We start from the raw sequence: 24,246 nt of genomic DNA, 5'->3' as shown, positions 1-24,246 counted from the left end.
TCAAGCACATTATCATTCATGGGACAGTGGCCTCTGTCTTTATGGTACCCTGTGGAATTTGTCTGGTGTACAAGGCTGTGCTGAGGCTCTTGGATGCATTCCGCTTTCACAGGACCGTCTGTGTTGTATGAGGGTGCCAGCCATGGGCAGCCTGTTAGCAGGAGTGGTCTCCTGCCCCCATTGTATTACCAGAGGTTGGATGTAGACTCCATCGTGGGGGTCACCTTGCCGGATCCGGGGCTGGACTCTCCACTCTCTGAAGAAGAACTTGTGGGCTGTGGAATCGTCAAACTTTGCAGGGAGGGATCTCGACACTGTGGGGGGCCACTGGATAGTCCCCGGAGGCCTGTCCAAGGGCAGAGGAGGGTAAGAGAGCTGGAAAGAGACACGAGAGGGTCAGAACAACCACAAGCTCTTTATAGCACTTTTCACTTCTAGATTGCAAAGAGGCAGGGCCAGATTTTCAAACGAGTTTTGCACCTTGTAGCTCCCATCGAGAACACTGCAGAGTTCTCTTTTTTAAAAAGTCTGTCCCTTGGTACGTAGAGAACGTGGCGGCGGGAAATGCTGCTTGCTGTTCCAGCCGTGGAGCTGGGAGTGGAATGGCCGAGTGCAAGATTTACACCAATGGTTTATTACTGGGTCACAATGACACCAGGGGAAGAGGGAGCCAGCCCATTTCTGCCATGCAGGGACAGGACAAAACCGTGGACAGTGACACTGATACTGATACCTAGGGGCGGGGGTTCAGGCAGGGTTCCCTCCGTCTCATTTTTTCTTTAGCTTCCTTTCCCCCTCTCCTCCCCCCGCCCCCCCCCAGTCAGGATCACTGCAATAGGGGATTCTCTGTCCATGCTACACAAAGCAACCACTGCACCCCCACCATGAAAGCCAAGGGGTGCCCAGATACTGGCCCCACCTCACCCTGCACCCTGTTTTAGAGTTACTGACTTATTGAATGAATGCAGAATATAAATATCCTGAACTTCTGCCATGGCTTGTCCAAGAATCTCCAAGCAATTCATCAATGGGAACTGCGTGGCCCACACCCCTTTATCCTTTTACAAACACGGGCTAATTAAGGAGGAGATTTTCAAAGCCTCCCAGCCTATGGGGCAAAGGAGTGTTACTGTTCCCATTTTACAGCCAGGAGGGGAAGAAACTTGCCCAAGGTCACAAAACAAGGCAGTGGCAGAGCTGGGAATTAACCTAGGCACCCTGACTCCTAGGCCTTGTGCTCTACTCACTAGATTTATTCCCACTGTGTGAGTGAGAATCTTCATTCATTCACTGAAATTAAATTGTGCTTAGAGTCCCTTTATCTCCATTTAACCCCCCTCTCCTTCCCTTCCCATTACCTTGGTCACCGTGTCTCCACTGACTTTTCCATCCCTCTCTTTCCCCAAGTCTGCCAGCTCCTCTTTCAGCTTGATGGGGCTGGCACGAGGGTATCTGCGGGTGTCCCAGCCATGGTAGCTTTCCCTCTGCACCGTCTGAAAATCTGTGCTGGGTGGAAGAGGGATACACTTCAGCGGCGAGGTGAATCAGGTGTTTTAGAGCTTTGCACCACCAGCCATCACTGCAGCATCTCCTGCGTTTTATTCGTGGCCCTGCCGAGGACTCTCTGTGCATCCTCAGGCAAGTCACTTCATCGCTCCATGCCTTAGTTTCCCCATCTGTAAAACGGGGTCAACACTGAGCTACTGCGTTTGGTAAGCGTGTGCGTTAATATCAGTGAATGTCTGCCTGCTGGGCACCGTTCACCTGAGGATCTCAAAGCCCTTGGCAATGTTGTTTATAGGAACAAAATCATGTTTCCTTCCTCTTCCCAAAACTTGTTGCTGGGGTTGGATGCAGCCTTCCTCAGACTGTGAGGAGGGGAAGGCCCTTGTGCTAACTCTCTATTAAAGGCTCCGCTCACCTGCTCTGCTGTCCCAGGGATCCACAGCCCCCTTGCTACAATGCTGAGGCAACCCCCTTGTCCGGCCTGGAGTTTGCCCATTCCAAGCCCTGCCCAGGGGGGTTACTTGATGGCTGCACTCACCTGAAGCCCTGGTTGATTGCCAGGTTGTCCAGAGGAGGCTGAGCAGGCCGAATCCGTGCAGGTAACAAGCTGCATGCTGCGAAATCACTCTGGTACTTGGTCATGTATTCCACCTGGGCTCGTTTCCCTGCTGGCACTATTCCTTTACCGCGTGACTGGGCTACCCGCTTCTCCAAGGGCACAGACTGGTAGGTGCTCTGGTGGGTTGTCGTCATGTCATGATCACCTAGCAGAACAGAAAGCAATGTACTGCCCCATGCCGAGGGAGTGGGGGTTAGTCTTTGGAGGGGCTACCCCGTCTATAGGAGCAGGGTTTGGCTGGTTTGCCAGCCCTACTGAGAGGGGCTGCAGAAATCAAGAGCGTCCCCTGCCTTAGGCCAGATTAATAAATGATACATCTCACAGCGGGTCTCAAACTTGGACAGTAAACTCAGGCTAGAGCATGGGGAAGCTTTTCCCAGTTCTGGTTTGGAAAGTAGCCCAGGGAGAGCTCAGCCCAGGCTTTCCATGTCGTCTCAGCGCTCAGACAGCCCCATGGCTGGCAGCTGAGGGAGGACATGGAAACGAGCCCACCCAACCGGTGTGCTCAGCTCTGCCATGCTCGCAAGCCTCTGAAACTTTGTGCTGCTTCCTGTGTATGGCACAGCCCCATCCTGTGCTTCCGGCGTCGTATCATAACGCCTAGCCGTGACCAGCCTCCTGGGGTGTGTCTACACTGCAAGAGGCAGGGAGTCTCAGAGCCTGGGTCCTCAGGGCTGTGCTACAGTGCTAAGAATAACGTGGAGCTGTTCAGACTTGGGCTCAGAACCCCAGGGAATGGGGTGAGCGGCAGAGGTCGAGCTGCAAATTCCACACAGCTGTTTTTAGCACCTAACACGAGCCCCAGGCCGTAGACTTGCTGCTGATTGCACAGGGCCACTCAGAGTGGGTTCAGGCCCCGGTGAAAAAAAATTTTCAGGCCTCCCAGCAAGGGCAGACCTGCTAAACAGGGCCAACGAGGGGGGGGGGGAAGCCAGGCCCCGGGCCCCCTTCCAGACCACCAGGCCCTGGTAAGGCGACAGGGGGGAGGGGAGGAAGCCAGGCCCCGGGCCCCCTTCTGGGCCGCCGGGTCTCAGTAATTTGTACCAGCTTCCCGCCCCTCGTCATCCCTGCACTTGCAGTGTAGATATACTCCTACACCAGTGGCTCTCAACCTTTCCAGGCTACGGTACCCCTTTCCGGAGTCTGATTTGTCTTGCCTATCCCCAAGTTTCACCTCACTTAAAAACTACTTGCTTACAAAATCAGACACAAAAATACACGTGTCACAGCCCACTAGTACTGAAGAAGGGCTGACTTTCTGGTTTTTACCACTAATTATAAAATAAATCACTTGGAATATAAACATTGTACTTACATTTCAGCATATACACAGAGCAGCATAAACAAGTCATTGTCTGTCTGACATTTTAGTTCATACAGACTCCACTAGTGCTGTTTACGTAGCCTGTTGTAAAACTAGGCAAATCTCTAGAGGAGCTGATAGACCCCAAGACCTCAGCACCCCCCTGCTTGAAGACCTCTGCCCTAGACCAGCCGTTCTCAACCTATTTATCTCTGTGGGCTGCATCCAATACTACCTGTATGGCCCTGAGGATGTCACATGGGCTGCAGCTCGGTGCTGATTGGGCCACAGGCTGAGCATCACTGCCCTAGACTGTCTCACCTGGGGAGCCGCTTGCGCTAGAGGAAAAGGGCCCGGTCACGGGCTGGCCCTTTAAGGAGAGCGGGGCTGAGCCTTGCTGTGACCTGGCAGCTGAAGGTGATGTGGAGGCGAGGCCAGTGACTGGTCCCAGCTGTGGGGGGGACTGGAGCTGGCTGTACAGAGAGCAGAGAACGCAGTCGGGAGGAACCCAGGAGAGAGGAGCTGGGACAGGCTTGGCAAGGCAGCTGCGAGAAGGGCCCGGAGAAAGGCGGTAGCTGGGGTGAAGCTGCCTGCAGCCCTTCAGGAAGAAGGTAGGCACGAGCGCTAACCAGCGGTGGGCCCAGGAGGCGCTAGCGGGCCTGGGGAGGGGGTTCTAACCCCGACCAGGAGGATGTTGTTATGCACTGATGGGGGGGACAGGCCTGTGCCCCGCAAAGGTGGTTAGAGCAGGGGTTCTCAAACTGGGGGTCAGGACCCCTCAGGGGGTTGTGAGGTTATTACATGGCGGGTTACAAGCTGTCAGTCTCCACCCCAAACCCTGCTTTGCCTCCAGCATTTATAATGGTGTTATAAATTAAAAACACTTTTTAAGGGGGGGGTCGCTATTTGAAAGGGGTCACCAGTACAAAAGTTTGAGAACGACTGGGTTAGAGGGCTGCAGAGGGAGGGTGAGCGGACTGAAGCAATAAGACCAGCAGGGCGGTGCTTGAAACGCTCGCGCGTGTTGGAGAGGGGATTGCTAAGACGCCAATAGCGAATGGAACCCAGCGTGGGCGGCTGCGTGCTGCCGAGCCAATGCGGGGGCAGCCCTGCTTCCGGGCCCATGTGGATGTGGGGCTGGAAGCTTTCATCCTCTCTGTTACCTTCAATGGTGAGCTGAGCCTGGAGGCCTTTGACCAGCTCCGGTTTGGGGATGCGTTTCTCAGTGAACTCTCGCTGCGTGGTGCTTTCCATCTCGGCTGCCCGGTCAGGGGACAGGAGAGCGCCTAGGGTGGAGAGAACGGGGCTGGTGCTGCTCAGTGTTCCCAGCATGTCAGGCTGAAGCCCGGGCTTCGGGCATGTTCCCGGGCACAGAGCCCAGCATAACCCAGCCCCGCTTCAGGCACTGTGGGCCCGGTGTCTGGCATTGGCGAGCCCCTCCTGGCTCCCGTAGTGCCGGTGAGCCCTCAGGGCACTATCAGGATCCAGGACTCAAGGATGGGGCACATGGAATGGGGGCATCCCAAGTTAATGAAGCCCCTTTGGCCGATCTCAGCCTGGGGGCGGGTCCCAGCTGTACCTGCCAGGGCTGGCGGTTCTCCATAGCAGGCTGGGCGTTCCGCTCGCCATCCTTTGTAGCTCTCCTTGGTGGTGGTGGTGTGGGGGAAGCCGGAGCTGTAGGGCTGCCTGGGAGTCGGGGGCCGCCGGAGGGTGGTCACGACCGGCTCCCTGGGTGGGAAGTGGAGGCGGTACAGACTCTGGCTTTGAAAGGGCTCCTGTGGGCACTGATACGCCTCCTGCAAAACATGACCGCCCCGTGCCCTGGGCTAGAGAGGTCAGCCTGTCTCCTCCCCGTGGGGCGGCTGGGCCCACGCCGCTCCCAGGGAGCAACCCATGGCGCTAACCCTGGCCAGTGGAGAGCAGGCAGCGCAGCCCCCGTTGGTGCTGACTGGGTTCCAGAGTGCCCAGCCGCAGAGGGCACCTCCCCACATGAGGGGTGACGGGTGGGTTAATTCACAGAGCCCCCGCGGCCTGCAGGCCTTGCCATGGCAGGTGTGTGAGTGGGGTAGAGCCCTGGCCTTCTCCACGGGGGCGGGTGGGGAGAGAGGGGTTCTCCTTTCTCCCTCGAGAGAGGGGGATGGCAGGAGCCTAGCCTGGATCGGCTGCGGTGCTGGCGTTACCCGGACATGCGGCTTGGTCCTCTGGCCCGGCTCCCAGGGAATGAACTCTGCCCGCTGCGTGGTGTTGAAGGCCATGGCCGGGGGGTTGGGGTGTGGAGGGGTGCGGAGCGGCCTCTTGCTGCTTCGAGGATGCACGTCTGGAGGGGAGGAAGAGTGAGGCGGTGACCGGGAGGCGCACGGGGCATGTGTAAAACACTCCCAAGGGAGGCTGCTTTGGTTCCCCTCGCTTACTTGGCGGCTGGGTGTAAGTTGCCTTGTAATGGGACAGCTGGGGCCTCCTGCAGTCCTGAGGCGCTGGCCTGCTCCGCTTCTTGCAGTTCTTGTGGCGCTTGTGTCGACTGAGCGTGACAGAGAAGCAGCTGAGAGAGAGAAACCGAAACCGGGCTCCCCTCCCCTCTGGGAACATTCTCCACATCCAGCCCGCGTGCCGCAGGGGAGCCGTCAGAGCCAGGGGAGGGGACCGCCAAGGCAGCCGGGTCTGCTCGCTGGGAGCTGTGTGCTGGGCAGTCGGATGATGGCGGCTCTGCAGCTTTCAGGGCCCCTGAGAATTGCTCCCCTCTACCTGGCGTCTCTCAGAGCTTCTGGGGAGACGGATGCAATTGGTAGGAGGAAGAGATACCTCCACCACAGGAGGTAGGAGCTGGAAGCTACCAAATACTGTGAAATGACCCCCCCTGCCTGCTATTACCCAACTCCCGCTAGCAACATGGCTCAGGGCATGGCTGCAGGTCCCTGTCATGCTCTGTAAAGAGGTGGTTAAAACCTGTAAGTCCCCAGGGACGTGGGTAAACACTCCAGAATATATCCATGCACACGCACGTGGAGGGTCTGTGGGGCAGAGACTTTCTCATGCCTCTAGGTACCACAGCAGTACAAGTGATGATAGCTCTTTCTAAAACGGCTCCATGCGAACGCAGAGAGAAAGAGACCTAGAGCGAGAGAAATAGAGCAGGCGGGTGTCATTCTCCGTTGCCCATGACTTCTAGCCCGCCTGCCCAGCTCAGTGCCAGCAGCTTTTGCTTAAGATCAGGTCTGGTGTGTGTGGAGGGGAGAAAGGCGAAATGAATCCAGTCTTGCTCTAGAAGCCTTAAGCAAAAATAAATAAGGGTGTGTGTCTGTCTGTGCCTGTTCGAGCGCTCACTTACCCGCAGTCGCACAGTTCACAGAGACAAGCAAACTGCAGGGATTCCATCTCCCAGGCTTTGTGGGTCAGGCGGGCGGAGGGAATCTCTCCGCCCCGTGAGAGGCAGTGTCTGGTTCTGGAGACGACGGGCTACGGGGCTGGCAGTATGGACCCAGGAGCGCTCCGAGCAGCTACTTCTGGGCTCCAAGGAGTCTCCGTTTGGGCTGAGCTCAGGGGTTTAGTGTGTGTTGCAGGTTGCTATGGTTCCTGGTCTCCTGCCTTTCACCCAGGGGTGATTTGAATGTGAATGGCGCTCTAGCAACCCCACGAATGCCAGGTTACCAGGAGCTTAGAGGAGGGGAGGGTGCTGCGTTTCCCAGGCTAGGTTTGTAACTGACAGAGGATTAGGAGCAGCAGGGGCTGTCCGCAGGGCTGCTAACAACCAAGGGAAAGTACACAACCCTCTGGCAGGGGACAGTCACTCGCAGGCTGGGGCCCCGAGGTCCTGGGTGCTGTGCACACCTGGTGAGCTCTGCGGAAGGGACTGTCTGCATAGTGAAAGGGTGGGAGGGGAAAACAGGCCCAAAGAGAAGTGACTTGCCCAGCAGAGCTGGGTTTAGACCCAGGGCTGCTGACTCCCAATCCAGGACCTTCCACACGGCCTCTCTAATGCTAGTTAGAACGTCCCACAGGCTTGGGGGACTCTGGATCGCCCCGGCCAGTACTGTTCAAGGCAGTCTGCACAGTGCCTGGCATCTCTAGAGCCAGCTCTTTGGCATGGCAGCAGGAAGCTGCCTGATCCGGCCAACCGCTACGCTGGGGCCGGAGCTGCTGAGGAACCGTTCAAGGCTGAAGTCGCCACCAACAAGGAGCAGGCCAAGCCAGCGCCAATTAGCTGAGAGGCCAATCAGCATGTTAATTGAGTGTCATCAGTCATTTAATTGTTCGAAGCACTGTTTCATTAACAAGTTGAATGGTCCTGGCAGATGTTAATGGAACAATGCAGAAGAATCTGCTTCTCGCTGGTTAATAAGGGGGTAACTGCGCAGTAATTGGAGACAATTAACTGGCCACTGCCTGTGTGTGTGTGAGAGCCATCTCAACAAGCCAGTTCTGCTTGTAGAGAGAGCTCTGGTGCTGTGGGAGGCTCTCCAATACCCTGGTGAGGGGCATGGTATAAACCCGAACAGACTGTTACTATTAAAGAGACATGTACCTTTTTGAACCTAAAAAGCCCTTTTAAAATACAGGTATTAGCAGCATCACCAGCCCAAAGGGTTCACAAATCATGAGTCAGGGTCCAAAAACCCATGAGATTGGATTGCAGGTAACAAAGGTTATCCCATGAGCAATAGGAATTTAGCTTTCTTTCTTTCTTAAAGTGAGATCCTTGGCTAATAACCTGACTCCCAGGCTTGGGACTTTTACTAATAAATTTACAGTGTTGCCAACTCTCAGATTTTTATCATGAGTCTTACAATATTTGCTGTTCTACTTAACTGGACTGGATCCTAGAACAAACAGAACAGAAAACCATTCCTTTCCAGCCCTGGAGACTTGGCCAAGTTGAACATAGGTCGTCTCTCTCCTTCTTCCCACCCTTTTGAGCCCAGTCCCTCGGGAGTTTACCAAACTCCCAGCAAAATGCATTAAAAAACCCCAAGTTGCCTTGGGAGCTGTTCTCTTACGAGTCCCGTGAAGGTGAAGGAGCAGTTCAGTCCTGCTGACCTGCCCAGGGCTGCCCACCCTGCTCCTGTAATGATGTTTGGTGAGCCTGTGTCTATATAACTTACTTGCTGTTGTGACTTGATCCTGCACAAAGTGTAATGGGGTCAGTCGTCCCCCCCCCACCCACTCCCTGCTGCAGGAAATACCCAATTCCAGCTGCACAAAGAGACACATCTCTGCTTTAATTTCAGGCCCTCTCAGGGCTGAGGGAGAATGTCAGTCTCACTTCCCAGCTTCTGTCTGACTTGTTTGGCTTTCTAAGCATTTCTGAAACCAGTCCTGGCTGCCCAGTAGCCAGGCAGGATCCTACACTAACCAACGGGGGTTGCTGTATAACAATAACAGCCCCACAATAATAACCCCCCCACACACACACGCAGCCCAGCCCTCGCAAGCTGCTGTGCGGTGTGCATGGCCCGTCAGCAGCCCTACAGCCAACCAGCATGTGATGCGAGAGGGACAGGACACATTTCAAGTGATGACTCAAGTATTAAATGATGCAGCCAGAAAAACCAGGGAAGCCCCTGAAATCTCTCTGGACTCCAGCTGGCTTTGTGACCAAGGACTAGTTCCCTCGTGGCGCTCTCTCCCCGGCACTGAAGAATTGGCCTCACTAGTTGTTAATTCAGGTGCTGAAACTAAAGGCTGGGGCTGCTGCAGGGCTCAGTGACTATATCTCATGGCAGATCAGGGGCCCGGAGGGGGATCGCTCCGCCCGCAGGCCAGGCTGAGCTGGGGAGGGGAGGGAGGGATATTGCACTGAGAAGTGGACAGTTGCTGCCTGAGGGGTTTCCAACATGTGCATAGGCCTGTCCCATCACCTTTCTCAGGCTGTTATGGTGGGGGGGGGGGGGGGTTGACCCCAGGGTGAAGCAAGGCACAGGAGGCCCCATGCAACTCCTACCCCAGACAGGAGCTCAGGAGGGGGCATTATCCCATCGTGGGGGGAAGTGCTGACAGCAAGGGGCCCTGCCTGTTCCGAAAGCCTCCGTCGGGATGGGGATCCCCATTCAAACACTTCAGATGCATCCTCCGAGCCCAGTGCGCTGTGCTTGGGGGGGCTGCAGGACAAGTGGAGCATGCATTGCTCCTCTGGGCCAAGCGCTCTCCTGGCTGCTTTTGGGGGGTGAGGAACCCTGCTCTCCGCCCCCCCCCCCACTGGGTTCCTTTCCCCCAGAGAAAGTGAAACCGGCTGCTGCAGGGAGGTAGGGGTGTGTGTGTGTGTGTGTGTGTGTGTGTGAGAGCGAGCACCTGAGGCCTCTGCTCCCTCTGAGCCGGGATGGGGCTCCTTGAAGCCCGGTTCCCTCTGGGACCCATATCAATGCTCAGTCTCCGTGAGCCCCACGTGGCTCTTGCCAAGTAGCCCATGCCCCAGTTATTGCACTGGGCGGTTTCCCTCACAGATGACCTTGACTCCCCATGCTGGAGGCGGGTCGCCTGAGCGGGCTCCCCGCTAATTAGCTAGTGGTGCAGAGCTATATAGCCTCAATAGGCGAAGTGCTGCGGGCAGCCACCAGAGGGCACTGTGACACCAGCTATCCGTGCCCTGGGCCTGCAAGGGGCTGGGAATGGGGGGTGACTGAGAGTCTGTCATTGCAGCCCTGGCCCCTTGGCCCCACTGGCGTGGAGCGTCTCACCAGCCCCAGAGCCGCTACTTGGGGGTGGAGGTCACAGCTCCCCCGTGCAGGGCGGCCAGGTCCCACGGCACCATGGGCCTTTCCCCAAACACCTGGCATGACGTTATTTAAAAATACGACTTCCAGGGCCCTGGTGTCCAGCGTTTGGCCGTCCTGCGAAGGACTGAGGGGGCTTTATAGGCTTTCACCTCCTGGGCATTATCTCCAATTTAGAGATGGGGAAACTGAGGCACAGAGTAGTGGTCTGCTTGGGCCTGACCTGGACCTAAGCCCACCTGAGCCTGAGGGGGTCGTGAGTTGCTCCTGGGATCGGTGCGGCTGTGTGCCCCGCTCCCTCCAGAGCGAGAGGTGCTGCCGTTCCGGCTTTTAGTGTTTAGCTTTAGCTTTTAGTGTTTCTTATGCTCCCTGCCAATCTCCCCTTGCCCCTCCTGACTGGTTGCTTGACCTTGGCTTGAGAAAGGAGCCAGGCAGCCTGTCATTGTATGCTCATATTACACTCCCACCATTCCCTGTAACACTTTAGTTCTATCCCTTATCACTTCCCATTATCCTCCCATGGTCAGGAGGAGGAAAGCTACCCTAAGAGGGTCTGGTTGTTTTCTCGCCCAACTCAACACTTGTGGCTGGGTTCAGGTCAGGTCACAGGGTTCTAGCACAGAGAAGGGAAGTGACTTGTCACCTAGAAAATCAGTGGTGAAGCCAGGGCTAGAACTCAGGAGTCCTGACTCAAGGCTTCCCACCAGCCCTCAGACCAGTCGTGCCTGACCGCTGTAAGTATCCATACACCTTCTGTGCTGGGAGGGGCAGCAACGGGCTTCCAGCGCTCTGGCTTCTCCTTGTGACCCTCTTCCTGCATGAGCACGAAGCTGTTGCCCGAGAGCTGCCAGGCAGGAGTGGTGGAGGTTCACGGCCCTCCCAGGAGACTTTCACTCCCCTAACATATTACCAGGTAGCTGACATCACAGGTCATTTACCTTCAGAGAGTGAAAAACTCCCGCCTGACAGTGTCATTAATCAGGTGGCACCGAACAGATCTGCTAACGTTTGTGCTTAATTAGTGCTAATGCAGCCGGGGGCCTGGGGATCATTTGAGGGAAGATTTCACACACACACCCTGCCATCTTCCTCACTGGAGCTTGCAGCAGCTGGCCCTGTGGTACCTTAAATGTGGTGTCCTTAGGAAAGTGTCCAGATCTTACATGTCAGGCTGGAATCAGGGCAGGGCTGGGTCCCAAACCAGCCCCTAGATCCAGTCACCTCTGGATTTCAGGGACATTTGGATCCAGAATTGAGGCAGTTGTGTTATCATCATGCATACCCGCTGTATTCTTTGTGAATCCTGCTCCCCACATTTCCACCTCAGGTGTGTGATGTCCCCCCCACCCCAAAAAAAGCCACAAAGCATTATGGGTTGGTCTATGCAAATCAGGGCAGCCTGCTGTTTCTTTATTTGCAGATGCAGAGTTCTGTTTTTACATTACCCACATGCTTTGGATCTAGATTTTGCTGTCCGAAGCCCCTGATCTGAGAGAGAGGGGCTGGGCTACAGAGCAGAATGGAAGTCGGATCAGATTGTGCAGAAACCGATCACTAATGGGTCCCTGCTTCAAACAGCTGTGTTGCTGAGTGCATAGTGCCTGTGTGCTATAGTAGTTTTAGGCATGCATAGCCTGTGTGTGTCCCTGTTGTGTGCTTCACTGTGTCTGCATCCATTACGGTGACCAGATAGAAAGTGTGAAATATTGGGATGGGTGGTGGTGGGGTAATAGATGCCTATATAAGAGACAGCCCCAAATATCAGGACTGTCCCTATAAAATCGGGACATCTGGTCACCCTAGCATCCATTGTTCCCAGGGGCTGTGTATATCCACGCTTCACGGTGTGCATTCCTAGCTCCGTCTAGCCGTAGGATGAACGACACCAGCTGTTGCAAAGTGGTTGCCTGGTAAATGTTTACGGGATGACCACCTTGAATGGCAGTTGCCGGAGGATATCCGGATGCAGGCCAGAGACATGCTCACGCTGGAATGTAAGTGGATGGACTCAGGTGGACTGCCGGGACACTCTGTGGAAAAACCTGGCTCTAATGAGCCTTAAAGAGAGACGCTGTGCTAATGAATGGCTGGCTTGGTAACGTTTAGGATTCCCACTTGGACAGGACGTGCGCATTTTGCTCAGCCAGCCAGGCAAGCAGATGTCCGCCATCACCACGCTCGTATTTCAGGGGGAGCTGCCTGTGTCCGGAGGCGCAGGAGGTGGGTGAGCTGTCCGGGCGATGGGGATGGTAAGCTACTCCCTGATGGGGATGGTAAGCTATTCCCTTGGGAGGGGTTTGCAACGGAGGAGGAGGTCTGTGGTGGTGTGAGTGCATCACATGGCAATGGGGTTCTTCCCATTGACTGCAGTGGGCATTGGGTCAAATCCCTAAAGCAGAACAAGGAGCTGGGGGCTGTACGGTGTTAGAGGACTTTCCCTTCACCTGGTTCTTGTCACGCAGACAGAAAGTCTGAAGTGCAGGCAAGGCGATGTTTATTGGGGTTAGTTCCAAGCAACCATGTCCAGAGCTCTACACACTGGCAGAGTCTGTTTCCCAGTGTTCCCTTCCCAGCCCTGATGCTGCAGAGCCTTGCCTGTGTCCCCATTCCCCATTCCCACCTCCTCCTCCTTAGCAGGCGCAAATATACCTCCAGTGCCTGCCCCTAGTCACGCCCCTTATAACTTATGGTTCTATTCCATTTTGGAGGGTTGTGAGTCAGGGGTCTTCGTCCCACTCCTCTTTTGTATCCTAAGGGAAGGGTAAGGAATGAGGTCGTGTCTGGCCAAGGTCAGGCTTTTCTTTAGCTTTTAGTGTTTCTTATGCCTCCCCGCCAATCTCCCCTTGCCCCTCCTGACTGGTTGCTTGACCTTGGCTTGAGAAAGAAGCCAGGCAGCCTGTCATTGTATGCTCATATTACACTCCCACCATTCCCTGTAACACTTTAGTTCTATCCCTTATCACTTCCCATTATACTAGCAAACCCATCTGGCCAGACAGAAGCAACACACGTCTTTGTCCTTTGTTCACACACATTCGTATAAGAGAGAGAATTTTGGGGTTGACTTTTGGATACTTTTATCTCAGGTCAACAAACAAGCCTAGATACTAACATACGGTACTTCAGGCGCTGGCTCACCACTGGCTCTCCCCAGCCCAGCCAGTAGGGCTTGTGCCCCAATGGCGTGTGGGTACGTGCGAACGTGCGCAGGCTGGACTGGTGGCAAAGATTAGAGCCCTGGGAATCCAGAGCCGCAGAGCATTCCAATGACCCTGGCTAAGCGTCTAGCCCCTCCTGTTCAACACATCCAGAGGTTCCCATCCAGCTGGGCTTGGCCCTTAATCCTGCCACGTTCCATGCAGTTTTCTGTGTCTGTGTCATGCCCAGGAGGCCTCTAAAAGGCCATTGAATCCCTGTAGGGTGTCTTGTAAGAGGGTCCTTGGTTTGTGTACTGCTTGGCTGCCAGCGTCCACTCCAGAGTAGCTGCATTTCAGCACTGTTGGCTACAGTGAGGCTGTAAAATGCCTTGGGAGCCTCTGGGATAAAGCAAAGAGCACCCAGGAATGGATCCCTTTTATTATTGCTTCTAGAAGGGCAGCGGCCTCGGTCTTGGCGTCACAAGGCGACTTTGATTAGCTTAAAAAAAATTAAAATCTTAATTTAATTTAAAACACTGTCATTCACAGTCATGGCAAACGCTGAGCAGACTAATTATTATGCAAATTAGGCAGATAGAAAAATGATTAATAATTGCACAAATTAAAAATTATTGTAAACATCCTGTGACTAGTGATAAGTCCGCATGGAGCGCGTGTGTAGGAAGGAGCGTTGCTTAGCCAACTCCTGAATCCCGATTTTCTCATTAGGGGACTTAATTAGCAAATGACGCGTAGGAGCCAAGCAGCAGTTGTGCGGTTCCGGGATCAGGCCAGGCCAGCGTTTGGTTTCAGATGATGGGGGAGAGGTGCCAGCCTGGATGCTGCCACTGCCAGCATGAAGCGTGAATTTCAAAGCTGAGACCTCCGTTCAGTCAAACGCTCTTCAAGTAACTTTGCTGCTCAAGGGCTCAGTCAGGGTTGATTGGCCCCAAAAGGTCCCTGCCTTCACTGCGTCCTGTCTCTTTGCAAAGTCCCTGAGACTCTGATGGGAATTCCCCTTCAACGACTCGCGCAGCCGGGGTTGTGCCTTTAGAAGAGAAGGAATCACCAGCTGCCCTGCCATACCCCACCCGCAAGCCCAGTGCTCCCACGTAACTCTGCAGTAACAAACCAATTGCCCAGGCCTGGCATGGACTGAGGATGACAAAGGTCCCACCCACCCCCTTGATGATGCACCTCAACCCCGTGCCGAGGGGAGTGCTCAGAGAGGCAAGTTGGCTCTGGTCTTTCTGCCAACATGGCCAGCCGTGGTGCCTATTTGGGCCAGGGGGTCTTCTGTTGCCTACGTTCCTGCAGAAGAAGCTGAGATTAGGGGAGGGCAGACGGATGATGGATGGACAGAGAGACAGGCCAGGTGGTGTGCACAGAACCCTCTACTGCGGACGTGCCTTTTGTAGGCTGCAAAAGACAGGACCTGGAACAAGCCACCCCGTGACTGGGCAGTGAGAGGAACCATTGAAGGGGTCCCTCCGGGCAACAGCATGCTCTGCTACGGGCACGGATGCTCCTTGTTGATGCTGTCCCGCCGGCGAGGGGCTGGGAGCAGAGGGAATGGGATGCAGAGATTTTTTTTTTTTTTTTTTAATGCCAGTGGTGGAGGTGGGAAGATCTGGGAGACACTAAGTTCAGCCCAGAAAATAAATGCACCAGTGAATGTGTCCCAGGTTACATGGGCCCCTCATTGGCCACCTCGGCAGAGAAAGGCCCACGGAGCCTGGATTGCCCTGATCTTCCCCCCCACACACCTCAGCCCTGTCAGGACTAGGAGGGAGGCTGTAGGGAAGCTTGTCCCCGGTGCTAGGGACAGATCTGGAGCCTGGGGCGCTCTGGCTCTTCTCCACCAGTGGGTGATGGGGAACCTCCCAGCAATGGGGCTGAAGGGGAGGGTCCCGAGCCCCTTGGAGCATTTGGGATTGTGTATGGACAGGGCAAGGCTGTTTTAAGGTGGGGCAGGAGGCCACCACGGGGCACACTGACTGCACAGATCCCCCTCCAGCGATAGCCCCCGGGGCTCGACCTGGCAGGAGAGGGCCAACTCTCAGGTGAGGAGGAGGAGCGGGCTGGCTTGGCACTGTCCAGGCAGCCCCTGTGCTCAGGGCTCTGCTTCCTTGGGCTGGCTTTCCCTGGGAGCAGGGAGATGCTAACAAGATGACTTTGACTTGCAGAGCCAGGCCTGCCTGGGTTGCACAGCAGCTGTGGGATGGCTAATTACCCTCTGTCATGGTGATCGATTCCCCTTTATCTTGGTGTGCAGAGCAGACGCGAATAGCTATTGGACCACCCCTACCTGGACCACTGCTGCATCAGCCCGAGTGGCTGCTTCTCATCTGGCAGAGCTGTGTGCATCAGCCCTCGCCTGCATGCCCGCACCAGCTCTTTCCTCCCCGTCCTGCTGAGAGGGAGGTGGCAGGGGGAAGGGGAATGCTGCCGAGAGGGGCTGGCAGAGCAGATGCTGTATGTGAGTTGGGGGCAGCTCTGGCAGCACTAGGAACTGGGTGAGCCCAGGGGACCACTCGGGTCTTTGTGGGATACACCCGAAACCCAACCTCCGACAGTGTCGAAGGGAGGCATGTAACTCACTTGCCCGGCGCTCATGCAATCAATAGCTGCCCCACGCTGCCAGGATCTCCTTTCTCGCCCAGCTGTTTAGCCTACCAAGCCCCCACGCTAGGAGACAGACTGGTGTTAGCACTGGCCTGGCTGCAGGTGCTGCGCCCAAGGCTGGACTAGCCGTGGGAGCTGTGGGTCCGGATTGAGGGGCACTGACAGAGCGGTGGGACAGGGCCCAGATCTGTGCTACCAGGGCTTGTGTAGTCAGGACTGAAGGGCAGCAGCAGAGGTGTGCGAGGTGAGGGACGCTGGGGTGCTGCCGTGAAGAGGGTCCCGTGACTTGACTCGCCAAGGCGGTGCATGTAGGATTGTGCAGGGGCCATACGTCTGGATTGGCAAAAGAGCTCAACACTGAGCGGCCCTGGCAGAGGCACCAGTGCCCAGGACTGGATTAACAGAGGGCTGCTGGGCCGGGCGGGGGTGCCTGGGCAGAGCTATGGGTGCCCAGGTGCTGAGCTAGCAAGCATCACCAGTCCCTTGCTTTCAGGAGGATGGAAAGTTAGCAGTGTTTTCTCCACGCCTTTAACATATGCACTCTAGTGGCCAGGCTGGCTGAGCTGGGGCCCATGTGCTTGTTAGCGGCTGTGTACAATCCCTTGGCGTGGGCATTCTCCAGCAGTGACCGACTCAGGCACCCGGGCTGTTTGTCTGCTGTCATGCAGATGAAAAGCCGCCTTTGCACTGCAGCAGCCTGCCAGTGGTGTGAGGAGGAGGGGCGGGGGTGGGACCGTGGCTTTGTTCCATGTTATCCCCGCTTCCCCCCAGGGTTAGCCAGTCTCATTCTGCCCTTCTGCTGTTGACAGCTCCCGTGTCAAAGGGAGTTGCGGCATCCTGAAACACCTGCTCATTATCGGTGCTCTACAGAATATCCTTACAAGGGGGATTCGGAGCCGGCTGGCTCAGATACGAGCTACCCACTTTGGGGCTTTGCTCATTTCCCCAAAGTCAGCGGGAGGCTCAAATTGATAGCGACACACGATGCGCACCAGGGCGACTGCAGCGTCAGCATGGGGAAGGGATGGGGCAATTATCCAGTTCTCTCTCTCTCTCTCTCTTTCTCTCCCATGCTGTCAGTCAGAGTGAGTGAGTGTACGAGCCCCTAGGCAATGCACGGGGGCGGGTTGATGGGAGGCCCCTACCCCCAGCCAAGGGACTAATGCAATCACTGTGAGGATGGGACACTGTAGAAGTTAGGTAGTTAGAGAACAGGTTATCTCGGGGAAGTAACCAAACCCAGGCCAGTCCACGCCTTCTCCTGACCACCAGACACTGGGGACGGCACATTTATGCCATCAAGGTCATGGGTCCAATCCAGTGCAACTGGCCAGATCGTCAGCTGGTGGAAGTTTGGCATCACTTCCTGGAGATCAGTGGGTCTAGTTAACGCCTGCCTTTGTCCGAAGTTTCGGACAAAGAGGCTGGTTTATGCAATGGCTGTGGTACCTCTCTCTGGGATGGAGAAAAGCACCATGCCGCATGGACCGTGCACCTAAGATCCTGGTCCCACCAGCTGTTCCACAGCCCTTTCCTGCTGAGCAACACTTTACTTTCACACAGGGGCTGAAAGGATAATGTAGGCCAGAGAGGCCAATTAACCCACCTGGCTGCATCTGGAGGGTGAGCCAAGCCTAATTAATGATGCAGCCCAGCTGGGGAGGGGCTGGGGATGCTATAAATAGAGGTCGTTTGGAGCAGAAGAAGCTCCAGGGGGGAATTGTGCAATTACTCTCCTGATAGCAAGGAGTGAAGCTGTGCAGGAAGTCTCTGGTGGGGCGAGGAGACAGCTCAGAGGAAAAGGCTTGGTAGGAAGGATTCTGGTGGCCTGAACGTTGACAACCTGTCCTAGGGTCTCTGGAGTGGAAACCTGTGTAGCAGGTGGGCCTGGGTTCCCTGCCAGCTGCTGGTAGGTGGCAAGGAGCACCCGAGAAGGGGACAACTGGGAGACCTGAGGAAAAAGTGCATGGCCCATTGGTCCCAGAACAGAGGGTGTGAGCCTGGATAGAGGGAATGGACTCGCTTGCTGACCGTTGTCATGCTGGCGGGGGGATAAAGCATGACCTCTCCGGAGGGCTGAAATGCAAGAAGAGGCAGACCACTACGGGACTGCAGTGACTGTTGGCTGGGGTGCTAGACAAGGAGAGCCTGCTATGCCGTGCCCAGCCATGAGGGGGTGTTCTAGGGGTGAGTACTGTACAAACATCCCCCCTTGACAGGGCTCATAAGGGGGAATGTTTTAAGGCAGGTGACAAATGCAACCAGGGAAACCCCTTCTGCTGCCCTGACATCAGAAAGCGAAATGGCTTCTTCTTACACTCTGGTAGTCTGTGTTCCTCCCTCGCGCCTCCTGTAATGATAATGTTAGAAAGCACCCTCATGCCCTGTTAGTGGCTGGGGCGGTTTGCATCCGAATCACCCCCAGCCAGGAACGCCACAACATCCCTCTCCACTCTGCTCCAATAAAGCCGCTCACAGCGTGGGCTGGCCAGTGAGAGACCAGCCCCAAGCCCCAAGCAGCTCCGGGCTTCGGCAGAGTGAATGTGTTGTAGAACCATGCCGGGAGTGGATGAGAATTGGATCCCTGCGTTCGTGAAGAGGATTCACCCCCTGCCCAGCCCCCAAATGTACATCTAACAGTCACTGGCGGCGCTCACTTGCTCTAAGAATTAATGAGCTTGTTTGTCTGGCATTTTGCTGCTAATTGCGTAACATTATTTCTCCCCCCCGGCGCCCCCCGTTTGACTGTTTTACTTTTATACTTTTGACAGTGAGTGCGATAATAACAATAATAGGCTTACACTGGGTAATAGGCTTATGTGGTGCATTATTCATGTCAAGGACAAGCAATTAAGATTGGCCTCACACATAATAATTAGATTTTTGTTGATGAGCAGATCTGTAATATGTTTAGTTGAGATTAAGAGCTTAATTCGTGGTGTGACCTTTTCCCCCTCCACCCCACCCGCCAATCTGCTTGCCAAAGCTTTGTCCGGTTCCACTACCATTGGGTTTCTTGCTGGCTTGGAGGGGACTTCTGTCCTAGTGGGGTGATGTATTAACCCCCCCCCATGAGGTGCTTAGCTGGCCTTCATCCAATACTCCACCCCATATGCCCAGTGGGGTCACAGCCATGCCAGGGAGGCACAAGTGTATTGTGCAAGTGGTTTGGATGGGCTCAGGGGGCTGGGGATGGACTAGGAGGAGGAGCCTTTTATTTCTAGAGCATTTGAATTTTCTCCAGGGGCATAATGGTGAAATATTGGTACTCTGAGGGCTGGCTGGCCCCTTGAGATCGGAGATGCCTGTCTCAGAACACCTTGTGATGGAGAGGCCCAGGGCAGAATGAGCTATGGGCACTGACCCCTCCACCTTGGCTCTAGAAATGGGGGGCCCAGCTGCAGCTTTGGTGTCCGGTTAGGTGGAGGACTTGGGTGTCTAGAGCTGCCAGCCAGGCAGGTTGGGTTCTTTCCAGACCTTGCTCCCAGGGTGGGGTGGAGGTCAATGCTGCTGCACAAAGAAGGAAGTAAACAAAAGCAGAGTCACAATCACATGAACTTCATGCTCCATTTATCACAGAACTTGTAGGGTCCTCAGCATGGTATTCCATGAGCTCCGCAGTCTACTGCATTTACCCTCAGCCCTGGGAGGTAGGGAAGTGCTATTAGTCGCCCTGTGCCTCAGTGATCCTCATTTCACAGAGAGGAAAGTGACTTGCCAAGGTTAGCAAGTCTGAGGCAGGACGGGGGGGTTAAACCCAGTTCTTCCAAGCCCCATGCTAGCTCCCTAACCACTGGACTATCCTTCTCCGTCTTTACTAGATATGTCTGTGTGGGATTTTCTTAGTGCAATAGTATCCAGAAAGAGTTTCTCCACAACTTGACAATAGCTCTTTTCTGGTTCTATTCCATCTTGGGTAATTTCAGCTGGGTAGTGTTCTTTACTCCCTGCTTAAAATGTAGCACAGTGTTCCTGCATGCTGTTACCTACTGTGTTGTACCCCAGAGGTGGCTGCATTTCAGAGGTGGAAGAAGCAGCCCTTGGTACAGTTTGCATGTTGCATTGGGATCCTTTGTGGGGTGGGGAGAAGGAACTCTAAATGTACTGTTAGACAGACCAAATGTGTTACAGTGGAAAACAAATTGTCCAAACAGCTTTACGAATTAGAAGGAAGCTAGTAAAGTGCTCACGACTTTCTATTTTCGCAGATGAATAGGGAGACACTTGTAGAAGACAAATACATGCCTATAAATATTTCATGTTGAGAAATGGATGAAATTGTTCCCTACAAATGCTATCATTTACTTAGGAATATCTGTATTTGCTCAGTTCCTGACAATTATAAATACCTCCAAACCCTGTAATAGTCTAAGGCTGTATTTTTTTATCTCCGGAGCATTGAGATTTAATAGAAATCCTCAGTCTACATAAAGGCTGGCAAAGCATTTCCCTGGCTACAGTGTATTCTCCCTCTGCCTGTCTATGCCTGCTGGGGTCCTTTTTGTATCGATCGACGTCCTTTCCAATATTCCATGCTTGCTTTTCAGCTGTTTGGTTATCAGTCATTTCCTTGTCTGAGTCCTTTGAGCAGATGCTCAGCGATTACAGACTCTGCTGTGAGCAGGGGGGAAGTCGAATTGGTTGCCAAATGCTCCGGATTGTCATCAAAATATCAAATGAGCAACCTGAGAAGAAATAAACGGCTTGGATGGTGGGGAAGGGAATGCACAAGCGCTCAGTGTGTGCCCTGCCCTTCCCTCCCTCAACATCAGCCCCACGTTCACGTGCAGCCTCTCCTGCTTTGGATTCTGGGGGGCAGGGCAGCCCAGTGGGGCATTGTGCCAGGCTGAGGGATGGAACTGAGGAGTCCTTTGTCCTTGAGACAGGAAAGGCTTCCCCTATTGTTTTAATTGCTTGTACCTGCTGTTGTGGGTGCTGGTGGCAGAGGAGGGCTGCATGTTTGGTGGATCGCTCCCATCCTCCAGAGGACCTGCCCCCAAGTCCCCTTTTGGAGAAGTCTGTCTGCTGCAATCTGCACTCCACCCTACTGTTCTCCTTCGTACAGGAGTGCTTTGCGTCACATGTGGGAGCCCGTCTCCTCTGTCAATCCAGTCACCGTGCAGAGGCCCCTCCTCTGCCACGTGAAATGCAGACTCACGCCAAGGGCTGCCTCTGACCCTGCGGCCCAGGCACCGGATCTTACCCAGGGCTGGGCATTCGCGAGCAGAATCTCGCAAAGACTTTCCTGGGCTGAAGACCACAGCTTTACCAGCTGCTCGAAAGGGAGTGTCCCCAGCTGGCACATCTGTGGGGAGCTGGGGTCAGACCCTCTCAGCTGGCAGCCCCCCCGCTGTAGCACTAACAGGCTCCTCCAAGACCTAGGCCAGCGGCTCTATATCCAGCCCTGCTACTCCACAGCCAAGACCAGCCCATAGGGCTGGCTGGAACTCTCTCCCCCCCTCACGCTGTCCGGCTTCGCCGCACCATGCCACAGTGCAACCCCTGCGCCCGGCTCCCCCGAGAGCTCCCCTCCCACGCCACTGGCCTGGCTCGGCGTGCAGTGCTCACTCGCTCTCCAGCCTGGCCAGCGCTGTTGTGTGCTTAGCTGAACTTCGTACCGGACGGGCGCCACTGGAGGGCAGGAGGAGTGAGGGAAGCTTTCAGCCTGGTAAGAAGCTTCTGGCTGACTTCTGTCTCCTGCAGAGAGAGGATTTAATGGCACCAAATGCCATCGCTCATCAAAGGCCAGGAACAGCTGCGGTGAAGGGCCTTTATAAACTTTTAATAACGAACATTGTCAGCAGTTGGAAAGAGCAATGCTCCGCAGAGAGGCAGGAGCCAGAAAGCCCAACTGCCCCCCCACCCCCGCACCTCCCGCCCACCCGTGACTGGGGGATTTATCTGATGGCCTGGAAAGCAGGTCAGGCAGCGCTGCCAGTTCTGGGCCAATTTACCATCCCCTAAACACTAACAGGGCTATTGGAGGAGTGAGCCGCCTGTCACCCCATGGCTGGCTCCTCTGGCACCTGCGTGGAGTCCAGGGCACCGGAGCAGAGTGGCGGCTGGGAGGCTGTTGCTGCTGCATGTTATGCATGCCAGGGTCTGTCACTTCCTTTCCAGGTTGGCTTTATGTGGCTGAGAACTGCAGCTCCTCCTGCTGCCTGGGGTTTGCTTCTAAACAGAAAGAAGGGAAACCATGACTCCAAAAAGGCTGGTGAGAAATGTGAACGGGGCCGCCGGTCTGGAGGTAACACAGTCATTGTCCCGCCTGGGTGCGGGGTTGACTCGGCACCACAATGCAACCACCTCTGAGGTGGAGCTCAGCAGCTGTTTAACAGAACTCAGTGGTTTTAGAATTTTTTGGAAGCTCCAAGGGAATTCGAGGTTGGTAAAATACCAAGGATAACCAGCCTAATTCTCCAGGAAAGAGCCAGCAGGGTCTGTGAGGAACATGAGGGAAAAGCTTCCCTTCCCCAGCAATAAGGTTGGGGCCTTTGTCCAGCGTAGAGTAGGATTCACATGCAGCACTGAGAAGGGGGCTCCTATCCCTGCACTAACCCGACCATATGCTGCACTCCACCATGTCTCCTCACTGGTCACCTCTGGGTGGAGATAATAAATAATACATGGAGATATACCTATCTCCTAGAACTGGAAGGGACCCTGATAGGTCGTCAAGTCCAGCCCCCTGCCTTCACTAGCAGGACCAAGTACTGATTTTGTCCCAGATCCCTAAGTGGCCCCCTCAAGGATTGAACTCACAACCCTGGGTTTAGCAGGCCAATGCTCAAAGCACTGAGCTATCTCTCCCATCTCATCGAGGTCAGGGTGGTAGTTCCCATGGGGCAGCTGTTTGCGGGGGGCAGGGGGGGCAGGAGGGAGTGAGTTTGGAGGGGCCAGGGCTTGAGGCAGCTTTCAGGATACAGGGGGTTCCGCTCCCATGGAAACCTTTGTTCCATCGGGAACCCACTGACCCTCTGTCAGCAAGGGCAATTAAAAACCTGTTGCTGGCCTGTGCCAGCTGACGCGGGCTCACGCTAAGAGGCTGTTTAATTGTGGTATAGTCCTTCCCGCTTGGGCTGCCGCATGGGCTCTAGGACCCTGTGAGGTGTGGGTGGTCCCAGTCTGAACATCTGGGCTGCAATTAAACAGCTGGTGAGCCCGAGTCAGCGGGCGCAGATGACTGATTGCAGTGCAGACATACCCAGAGAAGCCAAGAAGTGAGATCCAGGGGAGGTCCTTGCAGGGCAGATGAGGGGGCTTGGGGCAGCCTGTCCTGCAGCTCTCAGGATCAGCAGAGGGCAAAAGGGCTTATGAAGTCTTGGTGTTTCGGTATGGAGCTGGAGAAAGGTGCCTGAGGGGGCTGGGGACGGCAGCTCCCTGCTTCTCCCCAGAGCTGGCACAGCAGGGGCAGGGGAGCAGTAGATTCCCAAGGCCAGAAGGAACCACTGTGATCGTCTTGTCTGCCCTCCTCCATGGCACAGTCCAGAGACTGGCCCCACAATAATGCCTCCAGCAGATCTTTCAGAAAAGCGTCCACTCTTGATTTAAAAACTCTCCGTGATGGTGAATCCACCACGAGCCTGGGTAAATTGTTCCAAATGTTCATGACTTTCCCTGTCAAAACATGTACGCCTTCTCCCAGCCTGAATTCGTCTTGCTTCCGGCCTTCAAGCTTGGCTCATCTCCTGCCTCTGGGGTTAACTTTGGCTTTGGCTCATCTGCTGAGGCTGCCCACAGGTGTGGTGGGGACCCGGGGCCAACTCTGGTGGTGGTTTTATTATGTCGTTGCCCATCCCATTGGAATGACTGAGGCCCCCCCCCACTGCTTCCTGCTTGTTCCTCATGGGCTGCAGAACAATCCTCCGGTGGCAGCTTTCACTTACTGGGGTCTGCCCAAGTCTCCTGGGTCCTGTACCAGGCACCTGGCCCCATGCAGTGTTTCACTCAGGGACTGTTCTCAGCCGAGAGATGCTTCTGCTGCCGCGCGCTAGCCCTAGGATGGCTCCCGCACATCTGGCTGTTTGACGCACAGGGACAGAGCTAGAGACTAGACCGTTCCCCCTCCTCGAAGGGTGCCAAGGAGCCAGCGCTGGGCATGTGTGTCTCTGGCACCCCTGAGCAGACATCGATCCACGGGGGTCGCTGGAGGTAAATGGGGCCTCTCCGGGCTACCTGAGCCTTTAAAAACAAAACAAAACAACCAGCTCTCCAGTACGGTGCGTTTGGGTGAGCGACACATTCCAGTGGCTCTTTCCTGCTGAGGTCTCCTATTACTTTTTAATTAAGAAGAACCAGAGCTTCGTCACTTTAACTTCTCTTGAACGGGCAGCAGGTCCAAGTCACAAGTGC

General features: G+C 55.1%; 1 protein-coding gene across 1 annotated transcript in view; it reads right to left on the bottom strand.

The window, feature by feature from the left end:
• The window catches only part of LOC112118195 (stabilizer of axonemal microtubules 2-like), an 84,636-nt gene that overhangs the window by 1,379 nt on the left and 59,011 nt on the right, over window positions 1–24,246 (bottom strand). The window contains exons 3-9 of the mRNA XM_029912903.1: window positions 5,840–6,107; window positions 5,609–5,745; window positions 5,008–5,224; window positions 4,592–4,714; window positions 2,045–2,270; window positions 1,359–1,506; window positions 190–375 (exon numbers count right to left, since the gene is read on the bottom strand). Coding sequence (XP_029768763.1) covers window positions 190–375; window positions 1,359–1,506; window positions 2,045–2,270; window positions 4,592–4,714; window positions 5,008–5,224; window positions 5,609–5,745; window positions 5,840–6,107 — 1,305 coding nt within the window. The remainder of the gene's footprint in view (window positions 1–189; window positions 376–1,358; window positions 1,507–2,044; window positions 2,271–4,591; window positions 4,715–5,007; window positions 5,225–5,608; window positions 5,746–5,839; window positions 6,108–24,246) is intronic.

The sequence above is a fragment of the Terrapene carolina genome, unplaced genomic scaffold, assembly GCF_002925995.2.
Source record: "Terrapene carolina triunguis isolate 2854851 unplaced genomic scaffold, T_m_triunguis-2.0 Scaffold374, whole genome shotgun sequence".
In the NCBI taxonomy this organism is placed as follows: domain Eukaryota; kingdom Metazoa; phylum Chordata; order Testudines; family Emydidae; genus Terrapene; species Terrapene triunguis.
Note: the sequence above shows the minus strand (reverse complement) of the source record. Positions and strands in the feature narration are given on the sequence as shown.